The sequence below is a fragment of the Schistocerca americana genome, chromosome 3 (assembly GCF_021461395.2).
Source record: "Schistocerca americana isolate TAMUIC-IGC-003095 chromosome 3, iqSchAmer2.1, whole genome shotgun sequence".
In the NCBI taxonomy this organism is placed as follows: Eukaryota; Metazoa; Arthropoda; class Insecta; order Orthoptera; family Acrididae; genus Schistocerca; species Schistocerca americana.
The window spans coordinates 876,965,222-876,979,803 of record NC_060121.1 but is presented as its reverse complement, the minus strand read 5'-3'; the positions used below and the strand labels follow the sequence as shown (position 1 = coordinate 876,979,803).

At 41.6% G+C, this 14,582-nt stretch overlaps 1 protein-coding gene across 1 annotated transcript in view; it reads left to right on the top strand.

Moving 5' to 3' along the window:
• The window catches only part of LOC124605157 (25S rRNA (cytosine-C(5))-methyltransferase nop2), a 145,851-nt gene that overhangs the window by 88,499 nt on the left and 42,770 nt on the right, over positions 1 to 14,582 (top strand). Inside the window, exon 9 of the mRNA XM_047136639.1 lies at positions 11,450 to 11,662. Within this exon, the coding sequence (XP_046992595.1) occupies positions 11,450 to 11,662 (213 nt within the window). The remainder of the gene's footprint in view (positions 1 to 11,449; positions 11,663 to 14,582) is intronic.

Sequence of the window (14,582 nt, the reverse complement as noted above, 5' to 3'; positions counted from 1 at the left end):
GCTTGTCTACAGTGACAAGAACTCCTTTCCCAGTCTGATGAATATCTTACCAAACCCTTCACAGACAGGCACTATGACCCAAACCTCCTCAGACAGATTTCTTGTGCTATTTCTCCACACTCCCCAAATCCTCCTACCATCCTGAAGAGCTAGCTGCGAAACGAGTGCCCCATTTGTCACTCAGTACCATCTCGGACTGAAACAGCTGAACCACATCCTTCGCCAGCACTTTATGTATCATCATGTCCTGAAATGAGGGACATCCTACCCAAGACCCTTCCCACCGCTCCTGAAGTGGTTTCCTGTCACCGACCCAATTTCCACATCCTACTCCAATCCTGTGCCACTTCCAATCTCACCACCTTGCCTAAGGGATCGTATCCCTGTGGAAGACCAAGTTCAAAGACCTGTCCAATCCACCCACCCAATACTTCCCATTAAATTGCTGTCATTGGCTTATCTTACACCATTAAAACCCCGGGCCACTTGTGAAAGCGACCATGTCATATACTACCTCTGCTGCAACCACTGCATTGTTTTTTTATATTGGTATTACTACAACCAGCTGTCCACCAGTATGAACGGCCACCGCCAAACTGTGGCCAAAGGCGAAGTAGAACACCTTATGGAACAACATACAGCTGAACATGACATTCTTCATTTCAGTGACTGCTTCACAACCTGGGCCATCCAGATTCTCCCCTCCACCACCAGCTTGTCTGAACTTCACAGATGGTGCTATCCTTATGACAGATTCACCACTAACGAAATCATCCCAGTCTCAACACTTGATAACGCACTGACTCCATACCCTCTACCGAACAGTTTTTACCCTCTCTGTCCCATTGCCTCCTCCCGATTTGTGTCCCCCACCTTCATTATGTGGTGTCCTCTGCCAATGCACCCACCTGTATTTCTCCTTCCCTGCTCCACACCTTCTCCATTCCCTATTTTTCTCCCCACAGCCCACCTCTAGATACTGCGCCTGACACTCACATCAGGCCGCCACCTAGTTCTTGCACATTCTGCCAGACAGTGATCTTCCCCATCCCATCCTAGCCTGCTATTCACGTGACAGTCGCATTCTGGTCGGAGCTACCAGTGATAGCAGTCATTTGTGCACAAGGTGTGCTTGCTTGTGTGAATGTGTGTTCATTTTCTTCGCTGAAGGAGGCTTTGGCCTAAAGCTATAATGTGTAACAGTCTTTTTGTTGCACCTGTATGCAATGGAACAGGTCACGTCTGCGATACGAGTAGTAATCTTTCCTTTTCCTAATACTGTTGACATTCCAACCTGAAGTTTCTACTGCGAGATATTATTGAGGTATCAGACTTAGTCCTTATCTAACGTGGACAAAACGAAACTTACATACATTCTCACATGCACATAACAGACACACATGGCGCCTGTCATCTCCGGGCACTAAGGCCTGTGTTGGACTTTTGTACCTGGAGATGACAGGCCCTGTGTGTGTGTGTGTGTGTGTGTGTGTGTGTGTGTGTGTGTGTTTTCCACTATGTGGTGAGTTGCAGCCTATCTTTTCTATGTTTGTGTTTTATGAAAGGTGTATAAAAGCACATGTCAGAAACTTTATGGATTTATTCTTGACATCAAAACATTACAAAAAGTTCATATGAACACGGGTCTGAGAATCCTTCTTTAGGGGGGTATGAAAAGACTTATTATTCTTGCCACAAAAATGGCACATTTACAAAACATATTTACATTTACCAAAATTACTAGAAGAGACCACCATCTGCTTCCATACATCCCCCGAACCTGTGTTCCAATGGTGTTCTGTATTTGGTCATTTCCATGTTGGATACACTCCCTCAGAACATTAACATTTAGTAGGGGAGTTAAAAGCACCAAGGCTTTTAGATGTCTGTAAAGGAACAGGAAAAATCAGTTGGATACAAGTCTGGTGATTGGGCAGGCCATGAAATGGATCCCCCTCAAACAATCCACCTGTTCAGAAACTTCTTATTTAGTTACTGGTAAACTATTTATGTAAAGCGAGGTGAATCATTTTTGTGCGTAAATAGCATTTGTTGTAAGGTGTCCAGAGGTACAACATGAAGTAAATTAAGTGTTTGATATCTGAGAAACTGTAGATATGTTTTTCCAGTAACACTGTGTGGAATGAAGTAGGCGCCAATGAGACAATAATGAATGATTCAATATCACACCTTAAGGCCAAGCTTTTGTCGTACTTTGTGAGAGTTTTTCATAGGCCCATACATGTTTGTTACAGTAGTTGAAGATCACATTGCGAGAAGAATGTACATGCTAAGAACTGCGGAAATATAGTACACTGCCGTAATATGTGTTGACAGAAAGTTATTCTTGGCTGAAAGTGTGTCTCATTTAATCCTTGCCCCCGTTGAAGACACAGGTACAGAAGATTTTCATGCAGTATTTCCAAATTGCCCTGTGATTAATGCATTCCTGTCTCACAATTTGCCTGGTATGAGTTAATGAAGTTTCATCCACAGTACGAATAACCTATTCTTTAAGCTCAAGACTTCGTACATTATGTGCTCTCCCACCGCCTACAACTCTCTTCTCAAATTACCCTGTCTCTGAGAAGTATTGGTGGAACCATACAATTTCTTGAACAAGGGGACGTACAAATAAAATGGAGAATATACACTGTTGGTCATTAAAATTGCTACACCACGAAGATGACGTGCTACAGACGCGAAATTTAACCGACAGTAAGAAGATGCTTTGATGTGCAAATGATAGGCTTTTCAGAGTATTCACACAAGGTTGGAGCCAGTGGCGACACCTACAACGTGCTGACATGAGGAAAGTTTCCAACCGATTTCTCATACACAAACAGCAGTTGACTATCGTTGCCTGGTGAAATGTTGTTGTGATGCCTCGTGTAAGGAGGAGAAATGCGTACCATCATGTTTCCGACTTTGATAAAGGTCGGATTGTAGTCTATCGCGATTGCGGTTTATCGTATCGCGACATTGCTGCTCGCGTTGGTCGAGATCCAATGACTGTTAGCAGAATATGGAATCGGTGGGTTCAGGAGGGTAATACGGAACGCCGTGTGGATCCCAACGGCCTCGAATCCCTAACAGTCGAGATGACAGGCATCTTACCCGCATGGCTGTAATGGATCGTACAGCCACGTCTCGATCCCTGAGTCAACAGATGGGGACGTTTGCAAGACAACAACCATCTGCACGAACAGTTCGACGACGTTTGCAGCAGCATGGACTATCAGCTCAGAGACCGTGGCTGCGGTTACCCTTGATTCTGCATCACAGACAAGAGCGGCTGCAATGGTGTACTGAATGACGAACCTGGGTGCACGAATGGCAAAATGTAATTTTTTTCGTATGAATCCAGGTTCTGTTTACAGCATCATGATGGTCAAATCCGTGTTTAGCGACATCGCGGTGAACGCACATTGGAATCATGTATTCGGTCATCGCCATACTGACGTTATCACCCGGTGTGATGGTATGGGGTGCCATTGGTTACACATCTCGCACCTCTTGTTCGCATTGACGGCACTTTGAACAGTGGACATTACATTTCAGATGTGTTACGACCCGTGGTTCTACCCTTCATTCGATGCCTGCGAAACCCTACATTTCAGCAGGATAATGCACAACCGCATGTTGCAGGTCCTGTGCGGGCCTTTCTGGATACAGAAAATGTTAGACTGCTGCCCTGGCCAGCACATTCTCCAGATCTCTCACCAATTGAAAAACGTCTGGCCAATGGTGGCCGAGCAACTGGCTCTTCACTATACTCTTGATGAACTGTGGTATCGTGTTGAAGCTGCATGGGCAGCTGTACCTGTACACGCCATCCAAGCTCTGTTTGACTCAATGCCCAAGCGTATCAAGGCCGTTATTACAGTCAGAGGTGGTTGTTCTGGGTACTGATTTCTCAGGATCTATGCAACCAAATTGCGTGAAAATGTAATCACATGTCAGTTCTAGTATAATATATTTGTCCAATGAATATCCGTTTATCATTGGCACTTTTTCTTGGTGTAGCAATTTTAATGGCCAGTAGTGTACTTTATACTCAGAATTTCAGAGAACATTCTCAGTTTCACATGAATAAAGCGAGTCTTAGAATATACTTCACCCACGAAAGTTCTCAGCGTGAGTAAAAGGGTGGGGGAAATTGCTCAAAACAAAAAAATTCTCCAATTTTATACAAATGAAACCAGATCATTTTCACACAAGCAGTGAACATTCTCTGTTTTTTGAAGTGAGCTCTGTAGCATACTTCAGGCTGAGTAAGTTGTCTTGTGGTTAAGTGTTACCAAGTACTTTTAGTGAAAATGAGAGAATTTATAGTTCTTGAAAGGCAAAAAAAAGATACAAGTAGCATGAAGGATGACAGAGAAAAGAAACTGTAGAAATTTAAAAAATGGAAAATCCGGGATGGAATGTAACAGTATCATGAAAAGGAAAGTTGCTACTCACCATAGAGCAGCATGTGGCTTCAGTTGTCAGAGATTACAGTTGTGTGTGTGAGATGCATTTTGTGTGTGTGTGTGTGTGTGTGTGTGTGTGTGTGTGTGTGTGTGTCGGTTGTCTAATTTTGATGGCGTTACTGGCCGAAAGCTTATTTGTGACAGTCTTTTTGTTGTGCCTGTCTGCAACTCAGCGCCTCCGCTATATGCTGAGTAGTAACTATCCTTTTCATAATATTGTTGTTGTAGAAGTTTATGTAGATTTAACAGTGAAAACATTACTTGGTGGCGAATCACTTTCTTCCTGAAAATCGCGAAAGAAGAGGAAGCACGCTTTCCAACAAATGTAGAATAAAAGCATTTTTGGGCTATTTAGCAGAGCCAGGCTTTCAGACTGGTGTAGGAGAAGACTTAGGAATACATCAGACAGTGGTATCATTGACATTTTCATTTGTCTTGTGGCAGCTTAACAGAAAAGCACCATTGTGGATCCGATTTCCGAGAAATGTAAGTGAACTAGAAATATGAAACATCAAAAGTTGAGTGGCAATCTAGATATCGGTTTCCATGTGCGGTGGAGTCCCTCGATTGCATGTGCATACTGAAAAAGAAACCTTCTGCACATGGAGACGTAACCATTAATCGGAAGTACTTTCCTTCTATAAACATAGAGGTGACATGTGATTACGGTGAAATATTTACCAGTGTTGGTGCTTGGTGGCATGGGTCTGTACAAGATGCTAGGATATGGAGGAAGATGTACATGTGGTACAAACAGAAGAAGTCATTGATGTAATTTGTCAACTGTTCCACTTTATCAAAAATTGGTTCAAGGGTATGCTGAAGGCATTTGCCATATATTACAGTAAATAAGCGCACAAATTGTTTAACCAGTAGCATTTCAAAATGCAACAGTATTTACCAGATAATACAGTAAATCAAATTCAGATCCACATTCATTCTCAAACAAACATTCAAAATCCACAGATCCATCCAGAATTTTGGGTTCACCTCCATTAATAGAAAGATCCGCATAGATTTCTTCCTCTGAAGTATCAACACCAGCAGCTTCAACTTTTGTAACTTCAGCACATAAAACATCATTACTATCTTCCTTCAAAAAGAATTCACCAATATCCGATGATACACACACAAATTAATCAACAACTGATGAGACTAATGCTATGCCACCTTTATTAACCTCCTTAACAACTTTCGCCATCACAATATTATCTGAAACATCATCACCTTCATCACTATAATCATTACTGCTGGGTCTTACCTCATTAGAATTTTCTATACCATCTATCTCCACCAAATTCAGCTCCACCTCAGCCTCCTTTTGGCACATAGAATCTTTCATTGTATTAACATTCATGCACTCTTTCCTCTTACTTTTACGTAACAAATCATTCAGCCCTAAATCGTCATCACCTTTATTGTTATCCTTCATTATCTTAGGATTACACCTTTTACATAAGATCTGATTTCAAAATTTACGTATTCGATTCTCATCTCTCACTAATTTCATTTCATAATTCTGATGCACCTATCACATTTCCATCTACTCGCGTCCTATTCATCACCAGTTTATTTTGCCATCTCCGGACCTGAGATGCAGCGAAACTTAGTTTCCCGATCTCCCATTACGCTGGTTCATTTCACCAGGTGCTGGTCCCACAAATCTACGTTCTTGGTGTCGGTCCCTGTCACAAAAATATCCGTTCCCATTACCCCTTTGAAATTTATCATTGGATGTGTTCCTGTTACTGTTTTCCTTATCAAAATTGCTGTTTGTGTTCCGTTGGTTACTTCCCGGATGTCTTTCATAGTAGTTACTAAGACTGTAGTTATGATTTCCACTCTGAAAACTATTTGTCTGCTTACTTTGCGTTTAAATTTCAATACCCGTTCTAATTTTTCTACAAAGTCCAAAAATGTGTCTGTTGAGTTGCTAGGACTGTGCGCTAGATTCCACTGCAAATTTTCCAGTAACCGCCTTTTCAACATCATAATTTCAGTCAGCATTCCCATTGGACATTTCACATGCATTAATCTCGCAAGTTCACATTTACAAAATTCTCGCATCAACCCATTCCCGTATTTAAATGTTGGCCCATTCAGGAACTCATTTTGGAGTCACATTTGCTTCGCTTCACTCCAGAACTTGTTCAGGAAACTGCTTTCAAATATTTCGTATGTAGTGAACATATCACTGTGTATATTTGCCCATGATTGCGGCTCACCTTCCAAATGTCTTTTCACGAATTTTATCTTCGCCTCATCGGACATTTCCCTTATTCGGATCCCAATCTTCTTTATCATTTGCATTAATTGCGACATTGTGTCTCCCCCCAAATTCATCTCCCTTGCCTGATTTCGGACTATTTACCCTACTAAATTCACTGCCAATCACGCGCTCCCTCTCTGACTTCGGGATAAGCGGCTCGCTAGTATTTTTGGACCCACACAAACTGGCAGACTGCGTAATATTAGCAACGTCTATTATTGGCGATTGAACTACAGAATCATACATAATCTCGCAATCAGTGCAGGTACTTAGCTTTGTTGTGCTGGATCCTTCTCCCATGGTATTGCTGTCGATGTTGCAGTTGAAGCCGACGCTGAAGATCTCGTAGCCTCTGCTGTGATACTGCAACCATTGCTGCGCGATGAATTGCCGTTGAAGATGCCGCTACTGGTTGGAACCATGTGCTTTCAATGTTGCCTCTTCTTCTGCGCTACTTTTTTATCATCCTAACCATTGCTAGAACTCAGCGCATACAACTGCTTCAAAATTCATAGCTCAGAGCCCCCACACAAACTGCCTAACTGCCACAGACTTGGGACCTAGCTCACCGAACGTTGTTAACTGTGAGAATTACAATTGTAATTTCACAACTATTAAAGAAACCTAATATTCAGTCCTGAACTGAGAGTTCCTGCCTATCAAATTTCAGATAATACTTTTGGAAACACTTTGCAGACTTAAATCCAATTCTAAAACTTTCAAGAGTTCATATTCCGCAACTATCACTTTCCAAAATCCAATACTGTTCCAACACTTTGCAAGTTTCTTATCCCTCAAATAACACTTCCCATCCTGGACGAGCCCCCAATTGCGAGCTAACATCCCAAAGATGTTCGGGCTCACATGCGGCTCCTCTTTGTTGAAATGTCTTGGCTCAAACTCGTCTAGGGGTTGAACTGCATATGTCACATTACATGCCCTAAATTAGACACTTGTGACGCTTTGGTTAAATTGTCTGGCTAATGGCAAGTTTGCGAAATTGTATGAAACATATAAAGTTAATATAACATATAATAACAGTAATAATAATATTGGTAACTAAATTAATGACCCATAAATGATGTAGGCCATACAGTTGCGATTTGGTTAGAATAATGTTTATTCAGAAAGCAAACTAATAATGAAAGTAGTCGTATTTAGAGTTACTGTTACACTCAAGCGTATATCCATTTGACACAGTTCGATCATTCACAAATTCATTGCGAAATATAAGTCCAGTACTCCACCTTGTTATCTACACGTTAACTTAGAGTTCACACCAGGTGTGCGGCTGCTCACCGCTCAGAGACTAGGTCCCGTGACGCCACACAACGTGAAATTTTCTAAGTCGTTTCACTTCCTAGCTACCTAAAGACTGACTGTCCGCTTTCGCATCTACAGCAGCATTGTCCACTTTGGTGTCTCCAGCCAAACTGTCCACTTTGCCCGTCTCCATCCACGTCTCCCGGGTGCCGAACATTGTCGCTCAACTGACTAGTGCAGCTCCCTTCCCTGTAGCCGTCCGTGTGATTGGCTACAGCTTATTCTACGTTATTTTACATTTCAACATATTTAAATAATTAAAGCTTGACCTGTTTCACGTTCTAAATAAAGTAACAGTAATAAAGATAATAAACGTTAAATTCTTTTACATAAAACGAATACAATTTCCTTCTTAATTTTGAATGTCATGGCCAGTAGCTGTACCCCAGTGTGCTTTCTGATAAATAAATAAAGAAAAAAAGTAACTATTACGCACTAAACTTTACAACAAATATTCTATTACATAATGATTCAATAAGGTCTCATTCTGTCGTCATTCAATGTGTTTTGTGTGGAGGAAATGATGATCTGATGCTTAACTGAAAATACTGATAATTTAAATTTACTATATCTTTTAAACAAATAAAGTTACAGAGTTGATATTTACAGTATTTGTCATTTTAATGATGCGCTTTTGTATGAAATGCCTGTCGTTGAGATCGACCAAAGTGTTCAGATTTAGCATTCAGGTCTTTTTTACAAAACTTGTTAATTTCACTTTAACAGTGAATCCTAAAATATTATAGGTATGGTTGATATTCAAGTTTTATTGGGGTCACCATGAAAATTTAAGAAAGACGGTAGATTAAAATTACTGTGGCTTAATTCCCGGAATTACTACAGAATTAAATAGTTTTCATAAATGTTTCCCTTTATGGTCCATCTTAGGTCCGCCATCTTTAACACTGCTACGCTTCCCTGGGCACAAACAGCTCTTACGGGGTTTCCCTATGACGTAGGTTCTCGTGTGTCTCACTCACACACTACAGCGCTTAGGCCTGATCAGCCTGGCCTCATTCAGCACAATAGACGCCTGTGAATTTCCCCATTTCCTGGTGAATCTGTGCTGTTTGTGGCGCACGGTCCTGACGACAGGATTCATGTCACAATTCTTGGAAGGCTCTTTTCCGGCCTCATACTTAAATGAGAGCAAAATGCTTGTTAACTCACAAGCTTAATGATCACTTCGGGCTTTCGTTGTCTGACAAGCGCAGAACATGTTTCTTCTGTTCCTCTCCACAGCTCTCTGTATTAGATATTTCGCACCTAATTGTGCCCTTATGTAGCTGTTTCTGATTTTATCTTCTCTGCTGCAACATTTTACATAGCTGAGGAATGTAATTTCTGTTGATTTCAGTACCCCAAGATATTCCTTTCTTGGACTGCAACATTGTATACCATGCAAAAAGATTAGTATATCTCACTGCTTTATAAAATTTCATTTGTGTATCCTTCCGCTCTTCCCCATAGAGGATTCTTGCAGTTGTCCCATGTATTTTGTGACAGTTCTTCTTTTTCTCCTCCTCTAGTTGGCTTCATAATTTGATTCCCAAAGGAGCATTGTTGTTGTTTCCTGTTCTAATTGAATCATCTATGAGGGGGTGTTGGAAAATAAGTTTTCCTGTCGACTGTGGGCAGAGGTGTGTGATATGGGCGAAAGACGACATGGCAGATGAACGTGCATGTGCATGACACTGATACACTATTGGGTAGAGGTCGACCGGAATCAAGCAGATGGCACTGTTGCAGTGCCTGCGCAAAGTGGAGGCCATCCTCTTAGTCTTTTCCTGGAGCCTTGGAGAGAAGGTGCGTTTTGGAGTTGTGGTCGAAGGCGGAAGTGAGAGCTGTTATCCGCTATTAATGGGCACGTGGAGTATCAGGCACAGAAATTCATAATCGCCTTGTTGGGGTGTATGAGTCGGGTGTGATGTCGAGACAAATGGTGTGGAGATGGTGCCAGCAATTCGGTGATGGACATCAGCTCGTGCAGGACGTACCGAGACCTGGACAGGCGCTCATGGACACTAGATGCAAATGTCAGGAAGGTGGATGACATGATTAAAGCAAACCGGCGTATCACCATCGATGGAGTAGAGGCAGAACTTGGAATCAGACATGAGAGAGCTCACATGATCATCCACGACATTCTTCGATATAGAAAGGTGTCAGCACGATGGGTGCCCCGCCAATTGATCCCGACACACATGGAAAAGTGTATGGCATTCAACCTGGAACACCTTGTGCGTTACCATGAGTCTGGCAATGACCTGTTTCGGATTGTGACAGGGGATGAAACATGGGTCCACCATTACACGCCTGAATCGAAGGCCCCATCCATGGAATGGAAACATCCGTCATCACCTGTCCAAAAGAAGTTCAGAACCACCCCGTCTGCAGGTAAAGTGCTACTCACCATTTTCTGGGAGGCCAAAGGAGTTTTGCTGCTGGACTTCCTGGAGGATGCAACCATCAATGCTGCACGGTACTGTGCCACTCTGTCGAAACTGAAAGAGGTGATTTGGAAAAAGCGGCCTGGCCTTCTCAGTTCTGGCGTTCTGCTGTTGGATGACAATGCGAGACCACACAAGGCGACGGCAACGCAAAACCATATTGCAACTCTCGGTTGGGAGCGCCTACACCATCCGCCTTACAGTCCGGATCTCGCACCAAGTGACTTCCATCTGTTTCCTGCTTTGAATAAGACTCTCGGCGGAAGGTGCTTTGACAGCAATACTGACATCAAACAAGCTGTTCAACGATTCTTCCGTATGCAGCGCCCTGGTTTTTTCCTGGAAAGCTTTTTGAAACTTATAAAGCAGTATGACAAATGTCTCAATGTACTTGGAAATTATGTAGAAAAATAAAGATATGTCTAATCTTTAATGTGTCTTTCTCTTTTTTTTCCTTTCACACACAACTCTGTCCACAGTCGACAGGGGAAACTTATTTTCCAACTCCCTCATGTACATAAATATTAAAATACCGCTAGTAATATACTGCATACCTGCGAAACTCCCTGTTGATGATAATGCTTTCCAGTGTCTGTGATTATCCAGGGGTTGGTATAAAACCTCTGAATCACTTGGGTCAAATTGTCATTCCTAACATTTCTTATGTATTATCTGGCATGACTTCTCCCTTTCAGCACCATCAAATGCTTTTTTGCAATCCATAAAAGCAATGTTTGTCTCTAAGTAGAATTTCTATCATATTTATCATGGACGTGTTGATTTTTGAAACATGAAATGTACAGAATTGGATGATCTGGAGTTAAATTATACCTTTAAAGAACATAGAGTAAACACTTAAGTAGTATAGGAAACTTGGAAGACTTGGCAAGTATATATTGAAGTCTCAGCATTCCTGTCATTATCCATTGCAGGTGCTGACAGGTTTTGACAGGGTTCTTCTTGACGCTCCCTGCACCGGTACAGGAGTAGTTGCGAAAGACCCCAGTGTGAAGACCAGCAAAGACCAGCAGGATTTGACACGGTGCTTCACACTGCAGAGGGAGTTGCTGCTGGCTGCCATTGACTGCCTCAACGCTCGCTCCCCCACTGGTGGCTACATTGTGTACTCGACTTGCTCTGTCTTGGTAAGTTAGTACAGCTGTGTGTTTATGTCTGCGCTGCAGCACATAGCCTCAAGGTTACATTATTTTTATCGTTAGTTAGTTGGGTATTTTAATGTTCTCCGGATCACAATTTCACTTTCTCACTATGATATGGAACAAGGCAGTTTTACAATTCTAGTACATCATTCTAAGTGGAAATACGGCAATATGTTGATGATTTAAATGATTTATTAATGGTTTTTTTTTTCATGAGTACAGTGTTTTGTACGTAATTATGTTTGATGTCTCTCTCTTTCCCTCTCTTAAAAACATCTGATTTTGCTCTGTCTCTAATGACCTAATATCCTCCTCCTTCCTGTGAGTCTATGTGTGGCATCAGCTTTTCCTGCTATTTGTTTTATATGGTCATTCCACTTAAGGTAGCTTTGAAAAGTTACTCCTAGATGTTCTATGGTTGATACTGTTTCCAGTAGAATCTCACCAATTGTGTAGTTGTACAGTGGTGTTTTTCTGTTCCCATGTATACAAGCATTGTGCTACATTTATTTGCATTCAGGATCAACTGCCAGAGCCTGTACCAGTCAACAATCCTCTGCAGGTCATTCTGCAAATCGATACTGTCTACTGACATTGCTACTTCATTATAGACAACTGCAACATCTACAAACTGTCTTAAGGAGCATCCCAAGCTTTCTGCTGGATCATTTACATACATTGTAAAAAGTAATGGTCCTGTCACTCTTCCTTGGGGTACTCTGGAAATTACCTTTACGTCTGTCGATTTTGTTCTGTAAAGAGTGACATGTTGAGTTCTGTCTGCATGGAAATCTTGAATCCAGTCACAAATCTGGTTTGATACTTGGTAAGCTCATATTTTTTCGACTAAACAGCAATGCAGGATGGTATCAAATGCCTTCCTGGATTCAAGGAACACCACATCAACCTGAGTGCCATTGTCTACAGTGCTGTGGATCTTGTGGAAGAAGAGAGCGAGGTGAGCTTTGCAGGATCTCTGCTTGTGGACTCATGTTGATTTTTATACAGGAGATTTTTGTTCTCCAAAAAGCCATAATTCATGAGCATAAAATATGTTCTATAGTTCTACAACAGGCTGATATCAACAGTGTAGGTCTATGATTGAGTGCATCTGTCTTGTGACCCGACTTGGAAATGGTAATGTCCTGCACTTTTTTTCCAGTCACTAGGTATCCTTCATTATTCAAGTGTTCCACAATAAACTGCTGGTAGAAGGATTGGTTTGTAAAATTTTACTGTCAGTATCATTGAGTGCTTCCTCACCTTAGACTCATTTACACTCTGTTCAGCCTTTTTCTTTTTCCCCAGCTTGGTTTTGACTTGAATCTAAGCTGTCTCTGTTTATGGAGCAGTTTTCTAACATGGCTATTAAAGCCCAATGGGTCTTCCCTATCCCTTAAGACCTTGCTCGGAACGTAATTGTGTGAGGCATATTGAACGATGCTTTTGAGTTTTTTCCATTTGTGTTCCACATCTTTATCCTCATTGCTCAATTTTTGATACCAACTACTCAGTTGTTGTTGTTGTTGTTGTTGTTGTGGTCTTCAGTCCTGAGACTGGTTTGATGCAGCTCTCCATGCTACTCTACCCTGTGCAAGTTTCTTCATCTCCCAGTACCTACTGCAGTGTACATCCTTCTGAATCTGCTTAGTGTATTCATCTCTTGGTCTCCCTCTATGATTTTTACCCTCCACGCTGCCCTCCAGTACCAAATTGGTGATCCCTTGATGCCTCAGAACATGTCCTACCAACCGATCACTTCTTCTAGTCAAGTTGTGTCACAAACTCCTCTTCTCCCCAATTCTGTTCAGTACCTCCACATTAGTTATGTGATCTACCCATCTAATCATCAGCATTCTTCTGTAGCACCACATTTCAAAAGCTTCTATTCTCTTCTTGTCTAAACTATTTATCGTCCATGCATCACTTCCATACGTGGCTACACTCCATACAAATACTTTCAGAAACGATTTCCTGACACTTAAATCTATACTCGATGTTAATAAATTTCTCTTCTTCAGAAACGGTTTCCTTGCCATTGCCAGTCTACATTTTATATCCTCTCTACTTCGACCATCATCAGTTATTTTACTCCCTAAATAGCAAAACTCCTTTACTACTTTAAGTGTCTCATTTCCTAATCTAATTCCCTCAGCATCACCCGACTTAATTCGACTACATTCCATTATCCTCGTTTTGCTTTTGTTGATGTTCATCTTATCCCCTCCTTTCAAGATACTGTCCATTCCCCGTTCAACTGCTCTTCCAAGTCCTTTGCTGTCTCTGACAGAATTACAATGTCATCGGCAAACCTCAAAGTTTTTATTTCTTCTCCATGGATTTTAATACCTACTCCGAACTTTTCTTTGTTTCCTATACTGCTTGCTCAATATACAGATTGAATAACATTGGGGAGAGGCTACAACCTTGTCTCACTCCCTTCCCAACCACTGCTTCCCTTTCGTGTCCCTTGACTCTTATAACTGCCATCTGGTTTCTGTACAAATTGTAAATAGCCTTCGCTCCCTGTATTTTACCCCTGCCACCTTCAGAATCTGAAAGAGAGTATTCCAGTCAACATTATCAAACGCTTTCTCTAAGTCTACAAATGCTAGAAATGTAGGTTTGCCTTTCCTTAATCTAGCTTCTAAGATACGCTGTAGGGTCAGTGTTGCGTCACGTGTTCCAACATTTCTACGAAATCCAAACTGATCTTCCCCGAGGCCAGCTTCTACCAGTTTTTCCATTCGTCTGTAAAGAATTCGTGTTAGTATTTTGCAGCTGTGACTTATTAAACTGATAGTTTGGTAATTTTCACATCTGTCAACACCTGCTTTCTTTGGGATTGGAATTACTACATTCTTCTTGAAGTCTGAGGGAATTTCGCCTGTCTCATACATCTTAC